We start from the raw sequence: 16,535 nt of genomic DNA, 5'->3' as shown, positions 1-16,535 counted from the left end.
GCACATTAGCCCTTGCTGAAGCTAAGCAGGGCTGGATCAGGTCAATATCTGGATGGGGAACCACATGAGAACATCATGTTTACCTTCTTGGATACCAGGATAGAAGAAAGATGGGACAGAAATGTCAGAAAATAAAGTAACAATTTCCACTCTCCTCTTTTCACAGGTGCTCATTTTAACAATGCAAGCATCATTGCCCAAAGTTCTAAGATTCTGTTGCTGTGCTGGGATGATATACCTTGGATATACTTTCTGTGGCTGGATTGTTCTAGGACCATATCATGAAAAGGTATGCAGGTATCTCAATTTGTGTGACTGGGATAATATAAAAGCATATAGTGTGTAAACCAGGGGTAGCTAATAAGGTGTTCTCCAGATGTTGTTGCAGTACAATTCCTATCACCCGCCAGCATGGCCAATGGTCAGGGATTATGGAATTTGTAGTCTAACAACATCTGGAGGGCTCCACATTAGCTATCCCTGAATTAAGTTTGAGGCAGGTGGGTGGGTAAATACATCCTCTTGCATGCCATACATAAATTGGGCTGTTCAAACGCTGTATTCACAATATTTATTCATGTATGCATGCTTCACTTTGCATTCTGAATCCAACATGTGTGTCTGGAGGAAAAATAATTTACAACAATTGGTTTTGTTAAACCCATCTTTGCTAGAGAAATCAGAGGTAATAAAGATTGAACATCACCTAGTTTCCCACAAGAGGACAGTATTGTACCATAGTAGTCAGTTACATGTGAACATGGTCTCTTCACTAAAAGAAGGCAGATCTTAATAGCCTGGCCACAAGTTCAAGGGTTTTCATCCTCTTCTTTGGTTTAGAATATCTCCACACTGCAGTCTGCATTTGATCTTACTGAAATTGCTGAGATAAAAGGCACATTGTTCTTCATAAGATTTCACATATTATGCATCCTTGCAGTATTTTCTAGCTCAGGAGGCTGTTTATGAACAATGAAGAGATGAGTTTTGAAAGTATCATGTACATCAAAATGCTATAGATTTAAGCAGGGAGCTAAATAATCCATTGGGCATGTACAGGGACTTTGAGCTCATGTATGAGCACACATACCAGGGTTCCTTGTTTTATTTTATGATTGCCAGTCCTTGTGCATTGTCAGAGGCTACTCCCAAAGCTCCCCTGTGTTAGAAGACAAAAATGTTTTTGGAAGGAGCGCATCCATAACTCTGGTTTAAGTATGGAGCGCAGCCTTCCACATTCATGTCATAATTAGTATGCAGTAGCCTGTTAGATTAGATTACCTCTGTGTATTCTATTCCTGTTTGTTCAGCTGAGATGACCTGAATTTTGAAGCTGGCTGGTATAAAGAGCACAGCCTTCTGTCATGGCCCCAGACCTTTGGAATTGTTACTTTCTGAATCCCTGCCATGGATCTTTTCTGAATAGTTGGTGTATAATGTTCTGTTGACATTTATTTGGACATTTTAGTTTTGACTTGCAAGATTTGGTTAATATTTAAGCCTAGTAATGTGCACTTCAGTTTTTAGTGAACGTGGGGGAGGGGCTTGTGAGCCTTTTAGGATTTTATAAAGCAAGCCTTGGATTCTATCTATTGCAGTTGTCTCTAATGCCACTTTTTAATGCTTTCTAGTTTGAAGATCTGAACACGGTAGCTGAGTGTTTATTTTCTTTGGTCAACGGTGATGACATGTTTGCTACGTTTGCTCAAATCCAGCAGAAAAGTACTTTAGTGTGGCTCTTCAGTCGACTGTACTTGTATTCCTTCATTAGCCTCTTCATATATATGATCCTCAGCCTTTTTATTGCCCTTATTACAGATGCATATGATACCATAAAGGTAAATTTCCTAGGTTTGCCTTCATCAAAAACTATAGTTAAGCTGTAATGAGAAGATCCTTTATAGTAAACTGGACTTTAGTTAAAGAAATATTACTAACTTTTGTTGTTGCTGCTTAAAATAGGTAAATATGTAGACCTGAGGGTAAAGCCTGTTAAGAGGCGTGTGAAAATTGGCCTCCATTGAATTTATCTCTTGATTTCACTAGCTACAATACTGTTTGCCTAGGTTTGCACCATTTCCATATGTGATGTCAATGGACTTTCCACTCTCTATATGTAGCTAGTTGCAAATCCTGGTTTGGGGTGTGTTTGTAACTAAGGTTGAAACCCCTCTGTTTCTAGCAAGGTTCATATACCATTTTTCAGCTACTAGATAAACAAGTGACTCTTTTCTGCACATAGAGCATAACACTTCTGCTGTTTTACGTTTGCTGTAATGGTAATGCATAGAATTTCCTCCAAGAAGTCCTGTTTTGAAAACAATGGCTGCACAGCCTCAAAAACAACCACCACCACCTGAAATTTGGAGGATTTCTGTTCCCTGCCCTGGTTGTTTTTAACAGAAGTACCGAAAATCATATGTAGAGCTAAAGTAGCCTACCAGTATCTCTTGGAAAATATAAATAGAACCAGAAAAGTAAATTTGGTGACATTTGTCAAGCCAAGTGTAAGAACATTTGCAGTTTTCTACTAACATACAGGTGGCGCTATTCCATCTAGATTCTAGAATAAGATGAGAGGATGTAAATGAGAGTGTTTTTACATCTACTTACAGTGTGCACCATAATACTTGATTCCAATCCTCCAATCCTTGTAAGCCTCTGCTGTGATATAACTTCATCCATCCTTTTCCTCCTCTGTGATATGGTGGGTTGGGACAGCAGTATGAAATGGAGAATGGCTTCCTAAACAAATTGTTCCCCACACTCCTGTTTCAGAAATACCAACAGATTGGTTTCCCAGTTACAGATCTTCATGAATTTCTAAAAGAATGCAGCAATGAAGAGTTTAGCATAGGACGGCAAACATCCATGAGTTTCTCTTGCTGTAGGAGGTCAGTATGCTGTGTTTCACAGATACCTTCAGCTCTGCAGTTCTCCTGAATAGCCTTTAGGTTAGGCTGTCCATTTCTACACACTTCCTATTTCTGCTGTTGTGCTAACTAACAGGAAGTGACTTCTAGTAATGGAGATGAAAAGGATTACTTGTAAAAAAACCTTTCTTGTGGATCATCTCTGCTAGTGAGGGGACTTTCAGCTGGGAGGCCAAGAGGAGCATAGGTTTGTGAGGTGTATAGTCCAGGACACTGTACCTTAATGGTTGCATAGAAAGGGAATGTTTTCTTTTATGGCATCTATTGCCGCTCTAGCATTGGGGCCTTGGGGGAACAACAAGGACCAAGCAGCAGAATGATTAGGTTGGGAGCATGTGCTGGATTTCACATATTGAGCTAACCAGCCAGTTCTTTTGCTATATGCTTTTAGTCTTGAGTATTAATATTTACAAGCCACCTCTGTTAAGCAAGACTTCAAGATAGTGCTCCAGCTGTAGAGTGCTACATTTTAAGTAACTGTCTTAATATTCCTGAAGAGCTATTTTTCTTTTATTTAAAGGGAAACTCTTTCAATGTTAAAGCAATGTTCATCCATTTTGGGTAACTCTGAATGGCCCCAATGTGAACACATACTATGCTTGCTGTCCAAGTACAGTTTCAGGCTAAGGGCAGAGAGCACCTGCCTAGTTTTGTGTTGCTGGTTCTCCCCTTGACTCTCTCTCAAGCATAGCAACCATTAGCTGACACTGAACATGTATGTGCTAGCCTTGAACTGAAATTGAGGATGCGGAAGTGTTCTCTGTGAATGCATCCTCCCCAGCATTGGTGGAACCTGATGCTACTTCTGGCTACTGTGGTGTGAAGAGAGACAAACTATGGCTGTTCCTAGCACACATGTAGGGAGGAACGACCATGGTTCAGTGGTAGAGCATCTGTCTTGTATGCAGAAGGTCTCAGGTTTAGTCCTTGGCATCTCCGGATAGGGTGGAGAAAACCCTGTCTGAAATCCTAGAGACCTACTGCTAGTCAGTGTAGACCATGCTGAGTTAGATGCACCAGTGGTCTGACCCGGTATATGGCCCCTTCCTATGATCCATCTGCAATTTCTGTTAAACATCATCTACCTAATCTGGAACGTTGTGAGAACCTCTTGGTTTTTTCCTGGAACTCAGGACATGAGTCAAGAGATGTAGGGAGCAGCGGAAGAGAGGTGTAACTGTGGGGGTGGGGAATGAGGACAGCAGAGCAGGACTCATAACTGCCAATAATTGATAACTGGGGAAGTTGGAAGCATAGAAAACAGCTGCTGCTGCATATTTTAACTCTTTAGCCAGTCTTTTCATTATTTCTTCTAGAATGTTTATATTGTATTATTCACCTGAAATTGTGAACTTCTTGTTTCTGTAGACGGAAAAGCGATGACAACTTGATACTTATTAACTGAAGATGGGTGGTGCTGGCATAAATTATTGCATATGAGGAGCTAAAGCCGAGCCCCTTGAACTGCAGTGACACATGCCATGTGCTTCTTTTCTCTACAAACCAATGACTCTAACTTCATAGAGAGAAGTAGTGATGTCGTCCTGCAGTGCAGTGTTGGAAGCTCAAAAAAACTGTACATACTGAGCTAGCGTCGTATGAACAGCTGATGGCCATTTCTACTTTGGTTTCAGTAAGCACGTTTTGCAAGTTATGGTCAATGAACTTCTGAGCACTGGTTATCGTTTGGTCATCCCTCGATTGCAACCTGCTTTCTAGGTATTTTTATATCAAAACATTCCAATGAAATTCACTTCTTAAAGAACACAGAATATTGCAATTTCTTGGTGACAGTACCTTTTTGGAAATTCATTTCAAGGCTGCTTCTTGGAACTAAAAGGTTGTCCCTTTAAATCTTTGCAAAATTCAGCACTGTACATGATGCTTGCTTTTTTTCTTTCTCTTCTGGATTTTGTTTCATTAGCTTGATTTAAAGCTGTCCAGCCATTTAAAGTTCACTTGGCTATGTATGCACTTTGCCTTTAAAACAAACAAACGTTAATCAGTGTTGTTGTGTGTGTTACCCCATTGTCCTCTTCAATCTAATTGAGGCTACAATCCTATGCCCACCTAATTCCATGGGATTTAATGCCAACAGGTTTTATTTTTCAGTAAACATGCACAGGATGGTGCTGTCATTGTCTGTCTATCTGGCAACTTCATATCACTTTACCTTGGAAATGACACTATTGCTCACTCCTTAAATGGCAATATGGTAGGAAAATTTAATTTTAAAATATAGCCACCCATGGTTTATATCAGACTGGCCTCCCAAATTGGGAAATAGGTCAGCTCATTTTTAAGCCAAGTGGAACCCTTCCCCCCTCCTCATATAATGGTTTTGCCTGGCCAGGAAATGAAAGCCATGATATTGGGAGGCATGATATCTTCATTAGCTCCAAAGCAGGAAAGTGGTTGCACCCCCTAAAACCCTTGGGGTGAGAGTCTAGGGGGATTTGTATCATATCAGGCTTCCAGCCTCTCTACTTATGTTCCTTTCCTCTCACTGCTTGCACCCACCAGTCATAGGGTATAAAGTGGTGGTGCAGGGTTGGTGAGGAAAGGGGAGAGTTTGGGGCTAGGGAAGAAGTGGGAAAGCTAGGAATTTATCTTGAGCATGGACTTTAAGACAGTTATGAACCCCCCCAGGTTGGTATCAGAGCCCAAGTCTTGGCTGGCATATCTTGTGTATGTGTAATAGAAGCTATGGCAAGTCAAGGCAGGTGCACTGATTTTTAGCAGTAAATTCAAAAGAGATCATTGACTGTGCAGGCTACAGCCTGTACCGTAAGAAGGAAGGGAGGCAAGCAAACCAGCCAAACCAGGTTCTCCTCATCCATTTGGTGGCAGCAGTGATGTTTTTTCTTTTCCCTAGTCTGCCTCCATTAAGCAGCCCTTTGCATTATAATTAGGTAGGGTGGTATGGCAGTTCAGCATGAGGGTTAATAACAGGGTCTTGTGACCATGTTTTTACTAAGTTTTAATAAGGAAACAAGTTCAAGAACTTTCTAGGAAATGATTTTAGGGGGGGGAAATGTAGTTTTTCAGTTCATGTAGTAAGCTGTAAGAGCAAATAAAAATAGACTCCTATCCAGTTAGGCCTATTTTAGATTGTTTCCTTAGCTAAACCAATACTTTTTAATTTAGCATCCCTCAGTTCAAGTTCAGCTTCTGTGTCCTCCTTTCGTCTCCTTTCCACCACAGTGTATCAGCCATGTTCTTTAACACTTTCCAATGTTTCAGCTCTCTTGCAATTTAACTCTACAGCTTAACTTTTCAACATAACTTTTACAAGTTTTTTCACTTCCCTTTCCAATCTTCTAGCCAATCGGAAGAAGAGAGTTCTGATTAAGTTTCTGTTTCTAAGTTGCCAATTCCTAGGCTGAACCTTTGAACCCTGGTGTACTTTTCACCTTCCTGAGCAAAACGCCCTGTAAACATTTGCCCCTTCTGTGCAGTATCTCCCCTTGTACAGAAGAACCTGCACTCTGAAAACCAAAAGCAACCATTTTACAACCCAAATCTTACAACCCCAAACCAAAGTGGTTGAAAGTTCTATTCCTTCACAAGATTGTGTTTATGTATAATGCAATAGATTGAATTCTTCAACCATTGTAAATACAGTACCTATTTCAAAACATAGTGAAGTCAATTCCTTAAGCCACTTGATTTAAACCTTTATATAGCAACCCATGCAAGCTGTGTGACAAACCTGCTTTTGAAACTAAGGGTCATTTCAAAAGAAGTTGGCGATATTTCATGGGCGTCAGTTAATTGAGCCAAATGATACCAGTTCGGGTGGAAGCTCCCTCTATGAACCCAAGCAACTCTTCAGAGTCCAGGAAGATTGTCATGCAAAAGTTACTGTCGGTTGGACAAATGCTGTTAAAGTCATTTAATGTTGGCATTTGTCCAACAAATCCTGATTACATAACTACCCTGACCCCATACATTCTAGTGAATGGCATTTACTTGCATGAACTTTTATTGACTGATTAGTTTTTACTATTTTTTATCAATGTTTTTCTCAACTGTTCCAAAATTGACAGTAAAAAATAAACAACGAATGCTAGGAAATACAAGGATCTTCCCAGGATCATCAAATAAAACCTGTTGTTCTTGAAGTGTTGTGTTGATGATAATTCTCATGTACTAATAGCTGATAGTTTCAGTCTTGAATAAGAGATGGAACTGGCTTTGTGGAAAGATACAGTACTCAAATTTATTATTTATTTTATTTATTAAATTTATATCCCACCCTTCCTTCTAGAAAGAGCCCAGCACGGCAAACAAAAACACTCTGAAACATATTAAAATAAAGCATCTTTAAAATCTTTTAAAAAACATCTTTAAAAAACAATTCTAACACAGTCACAGACGGGGATAAGGTCTCTGCTTAAAGGCTTGTTTGAAAGAGGAAGGTCTTCAGTAGGTGCCGAAAAGATAATCAAGATGGTGCCTGTCTAATATTTAAGGGGGGAATTTCAAAGGGTAGGTGCAACAATACTTCTGGTCTGCTTCCTATGTTGTGTGGAACAGACCTCCTGATAAGATGGTATCCACCTGCAGAGTGCAGTGATTGATTGGGTATCTTTCAAATATCCTGGCCCCAAGTCACAGGACTTTGTACACCAAAACCAGAAGCTTAAATTTGGCCCAGTAGCTAATGGGCAGCCTGTGCAATTCTTTCAGCAGTGTGGTAACATTTTGGGGATACCCTACCCTAGTGAGCGGTCGCGCTGCTGCATTTTGCTCCATCTGCAGCTTCCGGACCATCCTCAAGGGCAGCCCCACATAGAACATATTACATTAATCTAGCCTGGAAGTTGACAGTGAATGGACAACAGTGGTCAGGCTATCCTGATCCAGAAACTGCCACAGCTGTCATGCCAGCCATAGCTGGTAAAAGGCACTCCTAGCCACTGAGATCACCTGGGCCGCTAGCAACAAAGGTGGATCCAGGAGCACCCCCAAACTATGAGCCTGCTCTTTCAGAGGGAGTACAACCCCATCCAAAGCAGGCAATTGACCAATTATCCGAATTCAGAAACCCCCAACCCACAGTTCCTCTGTCTTGCTAGGATTCAGACTCCATTTATTTGCCTTCATCTAGTCTACCACTGAGTCAAGGTTCTGGTCCAGGGCCATTCCTCATTCAGATGTTACAGAGAAATAGAGCTGGGTATCGTCAGTGTACTGCTGACACCTTGCCCCAAATCTGATGATCAGCTTATAAGGGCTTCATATAGATCAGTGAATCCCAACTTGGGGGGGATCAAAGTAATCCAGAGAGGGCGCAAACAGTAAAGAAATGATTTTTTTTTAAAGTGTTCATTCCCTGGATGCTGTCTGCTCTTCATTGCCGGTGCAGATGACACTTCCCCCTCGCTCCAAACAAGAGGGGAGGACTTTGCTGAAGCACCACAGTGTATTTCAGGTGCACCGAGGGCAGGCATCTGCCTATACCACGTGTGGCAGATGCCAAAGGAGGCTGAAGGAAGTTCCTACCAGAAAGAAGAGGGGGTTACTATCCTTACTCCTGTCTCCTCATGCTGCCACTGCTGATGATGCCCTTACTCAGAATGAGAGGAGAGGGCTTTTCATGAAGCAAAAAGAAGCAAGGCTGCTTGGAAAGGCTGCCTTTCTCCTTCCTTTCTGGCAGCCAGCCTGCCTGCCTGCCTTTCTTGACTCCTGCATTGCTGCAACCTCCTTTTAAAAATTATTCTTATTTGTGAGGCTGCCCAGATCTCACTTTTGGCCCAGACGGAGCCAAGGAGCAGTGAGGAAGCTCAAGACTTGCTTGCCCCCCATCTCAGGCTAAGTGTGTGTGCCAGTGTCTCCCCTTTCTTCCATCTACATTCCACCCCCCCAATCTCTCCAAGATGCTGCATCAGTTGAGGCTTCCCCCCTCCAAAGTGCCCAAATGAATGCATGCCTGCAGGAGGGCAGGTGTGTTTGTGTGTGTGCATGTGCTGCTCTGTCTTCACTCTCATTCCCCAAGTGCACGCTAACCAAGTCATCGATTCTGATGATCATCCCAAGACCTAAAAACACTAAACCCCTCCCCTCAATCTATCCACCCTTTTGACTTCACAACCTAGCATCCCCTCCATTACATTGGTGCTTCTTGATGATGGTGATTTTAAAAAGTTCAGCAGGTTGGCTGGGGTCCGCGTACTGCAGCTGAAATTTTTCTATTTATTTAATTATTATTGTATTTATATTCTACCTTTTCTCCAAGTTGCTCAAGGTGGTGCGCATGGTTCCCCCCCTTTCCATTTTATCCTTACACCAACCATGTGAGATAGGTCAGGTTGAGAGACTGTGTCTGTCCCAAGGTCACCCAGTGGGCTTCATGGCTGAGTGGGGATTTGAACCTAGATCTTAGTCCAACTCTAACCCACTGGTGTTGAGAGACAGGACTGTACATCTTCAGACTGTTGGGGTGGGGAATGGGTTCCCAAGATTTGACCTTTGCATTGAGAAATGAAAGCAACAGCTAACTGCAGGGAGATTTTTATTGAAAGCGATATCTGGAAATGAGATTTTGCCACACACCATTTTTTCAATTAACAGACACTAAAATTACAATTAGTGTGTGGGGAGGCTCACAAAATGTTTTGAGCTTACAAGGGGGTCCTGTACTCATAAAGGTTGGGAACCACTGATATAGATGTTAAACAGCATTGGAGACAAGGTGGTACCCTGCGATACCCCACAGCACGACTGCCAGGGGGCTGAAAGACAATCATCCAGTGCTATTCTCTGAAAATGACCCTGGAGATAGGATCAGAACCATTGTAAAACAGTGCCCCCGATACCCATGTCACCAAGTCTGCTCAGAAGGATACCAGATTAATGGTATCAAAAGCTGCTCAAATATCAAATAAGAATAACAGAGCAGCACTCCCGCTGTTCTTTGCCCACATCCATCAGGGCAACCAAGTCTGATTCAGTCCCATAACCAGGTCTGAACCCAGAATGGAATGGGTCAAAATTATGGGGAGAGAGCACGGGTGACGTGGCCTCCTTACCTTAGCTACTGTTTTTAAAAGGTGATATGGCGGGCATGTTGATGTGCATTGATGGCAGCCAATTAGAATGAGGTCTCTATACGAAAACCAAATCACTTAACTGAAATGGGGTTTCCATCTTCTAAAAACAAACTGAAAAAGAAGGGGCCGCCCACAGTCTTACAGGGTTTGAGAAAACATGCCCTGACTTTGGCATTTTTTTTAAAGCAAAGGCAAACCCAGTTGATCATGGCCTGGAAACATACAGCACTAATTCCATCATGGTGGCAGAGCTGGAGTAGGAGGAGAAGTGAGGCAGACACCAATGAAGAAACAATTCTTGCAGCATCAGAAAGGATAGCTGTCCTCAAGGTGCTTGAAAGCAGCATAGTGACATTAACAAATAAGATACTGAAGACTCAGTTAATGCAGCTACAGAATTAGGTGTGAAGCTTGGAATACAGTTTAAAAATTAGTGGCGGCTAACAAGGACTTACAATTAAAGCTTGAGGACATTGAAAACCAGGAATGATTCCAAAAAAATAGGGTTTGTGGGATCCTGGAATCCTCTGGAGGGGAGAATGTGTTAGCTTTTCTTTTGAAGCGGTGGAATGAGTCTTTATTTTGACTCTGAAAAGGCTTATAGGGCTTTGGCTCCTAAAGATCCCACATCTTGCTTGACTCCATTTCAAAGTGTGCTTTTCACACCATTTTACTAAAGAGGAACTGACGAGGAAGGTCAAGAGTTAAAGCAACTGGAATTTGAAGGATCTGCTGTAATGCACTCCAACACCTCATCGGAGAGGCACCATGTAGAAGACAAAAAAATTGCCCAGTTGCAGAGGTCCTTAGAATGGTAAGGACTCCTTTTTGAACTAATGGTAGAGAGAGAGTGCACACAGCTACTCCTTGAAAAGAGGTTGCATCTATCTTGGCACTCTTTGACGTAGAATAGCTGTTGCATGCGGCACAGCTCAAACATGATCCAAATACCCCTCCCCCTCTAAGTCATAACAGGAGTAGTCATATAGCTTGGAAAAGCTTTCTTCAAGGAAAAAAAGGTTTGGTAAAGTGGGGACTATATTTTTTCCTCAAACTTCTTTTCGTCTCCCCAATCTGCATCCAACAGGGTGCGCAAAGTATCAGATCATGCCCTATGATGGCATAGATATGTATCGTTAGCTTCCATACAACATTCCAATATGAAGATTAATTCTTTTCTGTTGCAGTTGTGTCAAAGGTTCTCCTAAAAGCATAAAAGAGGCAATCCATTATTTTAATGATGACAGTGGCGCTGATGTTACATGGGACACAATGAAATCTGTTGTGGGGGTTGCAGCAATTAGTTAAGTTACCATAAACAAAATGAAACAAATTGTTACAAATGGAAATACTTTATGCCTCTATTCAAGATATAATAATCTTTGGCAGATTATAATATAAGAGAAGAAAAATGTAAAGAAAAAAAAGATCCCTGTTGTATATTAGGCAAAAGTATTTTGAACAGGGAAATAAATGGACAAACTGTCCTTAAAAGAAATGAAGGAAACTGCCCTTAAAAAGAAAAAGGAATGCAAAGATGATTTTGATTTGAAAACAAGATGGAGCCAAGACTTTAATGCAGAAACAATTAATGGAGCATTTGCCAAGTACTATGCACTGTTATATAAAAGTAATGTCCCAGGAAAGGGACATTTAGAAATTATTTATCCCAAGATAATTTAAATTTATTTCAGAAGATCATAACTTACCTAAATGGCAAATAACGTTGGAGAAGGTGCAAGGCAATAAGCTGAAGGTGTATAAATCTTTTGGACTTGATGGATTTTTTAGTGCTTTTTACAAAGTGCCTAGAGGACCTCATACCTTTAAGGAGAGGATGTACCACTAACATAGCTGTTGTCCAAAATAGTAGTATATCTAAACCAGGGAGCAAATCCAGAGCAGGTTGCACCATACAAATCTTGCTACTCAGCCAAGATCACAGACTCTTTGTTAACTTTGGTGAGCAGATGAACTTGGCAATTTCTAGTTCTATCATTCTGAATCAGACAGAACTTGTGAAGAGATATATATGGGATCCTGTACTATATGCTGCATGCTTAATATAATTAAGCACGGTAAAAACAAGCACCTCCCCTGGCCATTTGTAAGTATTTTCCAGGGTGGCTTAGGATAATGTGTGCACACGCTATTGTGCAATTCAGTTGTGTATTTCTATGTTATGAGATTAAGGTGGGTGTGAGTGCAAAGTAATCTAGATACAGAAAAATATAGCAATTCTGTCTCTCCCCCCCCCAAATTCAAATTTAGTGTTAGCATGATACACCCTTCTTTAAAAACTAGGAGGAATATATAATAATAATAATAAAATAAAATTTTATTTAATTAGTTGCCCATCTGTCCGCCTAAGCGGACACTCTGGGCGACGTACACAATATAAATGCAATATAAAAACATATGCATATAGCAAATTACAATATTAACAGCAATTCATAAACCATCCTTCAGTAATACAATATAAAAACCTAACCCACCCCAGAAATCCCATAGGCCTGCCTGAACAGCCAGGTCTTTAAAGCTTGGCGAAAAGCCATCAGGGAGGAGGTGTGACGAAGGTCAAAAGGAAGTAAGTTCCAGAGGGTGTCTCCAATGCAGGAAGAAGATACTATGAATTTTTACACAGAATACTTTTTCAGGTAGCTGGAGGCCATCAGGAAGAAATGTGTTGGAATGCTGCTATATGTCATCTTCAAAGCTTGAGGGAATGGAAGTAGTTGGTTTAATGGAAATGAGTAAGCACTCCATAGCAGCAAGAAATATGAGAATTACTCCTAAGTGGGGCATAATATGCAATTAGTACTGTTCCAAAGTGGGGAGACAGAGAACAGCTTTGCACTCTGGAAACCAGCTTTTCTGAAACAGCTGGATTCATTCTGGCAGCACTAGAAGTGGTTTGACAATCATAGGTACAGATGATAAAATGTGACTCAAATGCACAAAACTTCAGAGGTTTTTTTTATTTTGAAACTTAGTTTGAATAAAGCAGATTTTTTTTTGCCAGTGCAAGTGCCGGCTGGTACCCATTGGGAATAGGACTGTTAGGGTGGAAGGCAGGGAGGCCAACTGTAGGTGGAGCCAATTCATGCTAATTTTGTCCCCATTTCTGTTGAGTTCTACAAGGGCAAAACTAAGATTAAGGAGGGAGAAGCTGACAGCCAGTGCCGCCTCCTGGACTGATTGTAAGCACAAAGGCAGGTAGGTAAGAAGGTTGGCGGGCAGTTCTCCATCTGCCCAAATGGACCAGCCTCACCAGTGTTTGTAGAAAGTGGATTCTTCTATGTAAATGGGGCAAAATGATTTATTTTTTGTATCCCTATAAATCTCTGTTCTGTCATCATCTGAATCTAATGTTGCCCATTAACATTAGAAATGCTAGGTATTTTCAGTGGCATGCAAGAGCAACATCTGGTGTATTGTGCATTAATTAGGGTTTTTTCATTAATCCAAGTTCTCCATTTTAGAAGCTAATGGCTGGTGATTGTGGTGTAGTATGGGATGTCTGAAATAAGTCTTGAGGACTAAGAACAACAACAAAAGGGTGGAAGTACAATTTTATTCTAGAGCCTCCAAGAGAAGGCCTGACAACTGTGTCATTAGAAAAGAGTAAAGAACAAACAACCTGCTCTAGTAGTAGGTTCTTGTGCTTGTTTACTTTCAAGCAGGTTACTGAGTTCAATGGGATTTACTCCCAGGTAAGTGTGCATAGGATTGTAGAGGAGTGACATCTTAGTTCTATGTGTGAATAGTTCCAGGGAGGGGGTGCTGAAAGTGGTACCTAAAAATACCAAGGAAATGCCTTGACTTCATAATAAATAGTAACAATAAGCTGTATCCATCTGTTCTGCTAGTGCAAGCAAGAACCTTTAACTGCACTGTAGAACTTCCCTGGCTTCTCTTCCCACATGACGCCTAAGTCTCCTCTAGCTTTAGGGGGTGCAAGGGGGGTGGAAGGAGAGGGCAGGGAAGTTTCATTGCACAGCTAAAAGTCCCTGTGCTAGTGTTAATTGTTTAGTTGAATACAGCTCATCTAAATATCCATGACAACATACTGGGATAATGGCATGTATTGCAGTATACACGTGGTAAACATGTTAAATCAGCTCTCATACTGTCAGTATATGCAGAGCTAATTTAATGCAACCATAAGTGCAGGTGAGAGTTACAACAAAGTAGCAAGTTGTTTGAAATTTGGGAGTGGGAGTTGTGATTTTGCCTCTGATCTGGGTCTAGACTGGTATTTTGGTGGCTTCAGATGGGGAGGCATAACACAAAAGTATGTGTGTTGAAAGTTTCTATTGGGTCTGAATCCATATCAGTTATACATGCACCCACACAATTTCCACTCTGGGGAGGCAGTGTGCTTCTGGCCACTCTTCCTTGCTAGGTCAGGGTGAGTACATTTCACAGTATAATATTCCGAGTACAGCCTATTGTGGTATTGCGATGATGTCACTATCATTGTTCTGGTAATCAAAGCCAGCTTTATTTTTATGTTGTAAATTAATAACCTGACATATAGTTTAAGGTACAGTGGTAGGTTCTGCAGTAAGCTTCACCCCCATGTTCTATATTCTTGTATTCACTAATAGGCAAAAAACCTTGCGGTTTAAGAATGTACCTATAGCCCACAGATATTTCTATCAAACTTTAAAAAGCAGGGAAATTGGGCAGCTATAGTGAATGCACCAGGGGAGCAGGAGACCTGACCTCCTCTCTGAGATATTGGACTGCCCTACAAATTTGTCAAAATGCAAACACAATTTGGGTTGGTCTTTCACAGTCCAATCCACCTCCTGTGTAGCATGGAAGAATTTGGTAACATGCCTCTGAAGGGGAGGGAGAGGAGGAGGAAGGGGAAGGAGGGGATTGGAAGGGGATGGGGAGGGAGGGGCAAAGGAAGGGGGAGGGAAGGGGCAAGAGGGAGGTGATAGGAGGGAGAAGGGAGGGTGGGTTTGATCTAGGGTTGCCCGGCTCAGGGCCTGAGAATGATTCTGTATCTTTAAGAGAAAAAAATCAGCCAAGTACAGGTTTTCTCGCAACACTGTAATGGGAAAAACCACAAGGTGAAATTTTCCGTTCCCCCTGCACAACTTTTAAAGATACAGAAGACCTCCTGGAGGCTGGGCCTGGCAACCCTAGTTTGATCATTTGCATACTTTTTGAGTTCCATGGGATTTATTTCTGTGCAATCATGTTTGAAAATGGAGTGCCTTCGAGTTGCCCAAACTTATGGCGACCCTTTGAATAGGGTTTTCATGGTAAATGGTATTCAGAGGTGGTTTTACCATTGCCTTCCTCTGAGGTTGAGAGGCGGTGACTGGCCCAAGGTCACCCAGTCAGCTTCATGGCTGTGTGGGGATTCAAACCCTGGTCTCCCAGGTCGTAGTCCAACACTGACCTGGGGGAGGGGAGGAGATTGGGTGGGTGGCACTGGGCAGAGGGGAAAACCCTTTCCTTTCCAAAAGGAAAACATTGTGAACAGTATCATTGCTTTTCAGCGTTTCCCCCACCTTTTTATTCTACAGCAGGCACATGTAGCCTCTCATCCAAATTTAAACCAAAGCTGTCCCTGGCCACATCCACACCAGGCTTTTATTTCACTTTGGAGAGTCATGGCTTCTCTCAAAGAATCCTGGGAACTGTAGTTAGTGAAGGGTGCTGAGAGTTGCTAGGAGATGCATTTTTAAACTTTTAAACTGCAGAATATGAAGGTCAGAGTATGGGGCAAGGTCAGTATTAGGATTACAGGTACTCTGTGAACATGGGTGATTTTTAATGAATTTCAACAGATTATGAGAACTCTGAGAGAAAAAAGTCCAAAAGGGCTCTGGACTTTCCCCTCCTCTTTTTAGACTTTGAACTCTCGATTCTCTCTGACTGTTTTGTGTATCGCCATGAAAATTGAGGGGGTTGTTAAGCAAGCGTTTCTGAGTTCAGGACTGTAAGTTTTGTAAGGTTTTGTTTTGAAATGAGCTTATGGGAAGCATCAGAATGGCATGGGGGTATTTTCAATTTAACATTGTGGAATGTGAAAAATCCACACTGGCTATAGTATACAGCCACTCTTGTGGCTGTATAATTAGCATGTTTCTCTTGCTGCTAGCTCCTATTTTTCCATTTTCACTGAAAGCCTTTTACTGAATTAACTGCAGAAAGGAAATGATAAATGACCTGGGTTAGCCTAATGACAAGAGGAAAAACTGTCTTCAGTACCTAAACCTCTAGAGTTGGTAATTTCAATGTCTTTATTCAAATGATCCATTATCGGTCACATAGCTGTTCATTTATCTTGCATATCTGTAAAAGACTAGAAAAATATAATATTCTGCTTGATCTACTGACTTGGATGGCTTCTACACTTGCCATATTCTCCAGCATGTAATTAATTCACTCAGTTTTTATGGACAATCCAGTTGACATCGCTAAATTATCACATTCCAGAGTTTTTCTCATGTTGTCTTTTTCAAACTAGATTTGTGATTTTTTTTTAATTAACATGCGATTACTTAGTTCCTGTTCCCTGGAG

General features: G+C 41.4%; 1 protein-coding gene across 4 annotated transcripts in view; it reads left to right on the top strand.

The window, feature by feature from the left end:
• Positions 1-7,057, top strand: part of MCOLN2 (mucolipin TRP cation channel 2) — a 29,305-nt gene extending 22,248 nt beyond the window's left edge. For all 4 annotated transcript variants that reach the window (XM_061633515.1, XM_061633516.1, XM_061633512.1 and 1 more), the window contains 4 exons: positions 167-289; positions 1,632-1,838; positions 2,779-2,894; positions 4,302-7,057. In XM_061633515.1, coding sequence (XP_061489499.1) covers positions 167-289; positions 1,632-1,838; positions 2,779-2,894; positions 4,302-4,338 — 483 coding nt within the window. In that variant the 3' untranslated portion in view covers positions 4,339-7,057. The remainder of the gene's footprint in view (positions 1-166; positions 290-1,631; positions 1,839-2,778; positions 2,895-4,301) is intronic.
• The last annotated feature ends 9,478 nt before the right edge of the window (positions 7,058-16,535 follow it).

This window comes from Rhineura floridana, chromosome 6 (genome assembly GCF_030035675.1).
Source record: "Rhineura floridana isolate rRhiFlo1 chromosome 6, rRhiFlo1.hap2, whole genome shotgun sequence".
Taxonomy (NCBI): domain Eukaryota; kingdom Metazoa; phylum Chordata; class Lepidosauria; order Squamata; family Rhineuridae; genus Rhineura; species Rhineura floridana.
Note: the sequence above shows the minus strand (reverse complement) of the source record. Positions and strands in the feature narration are given on the sequence as shown.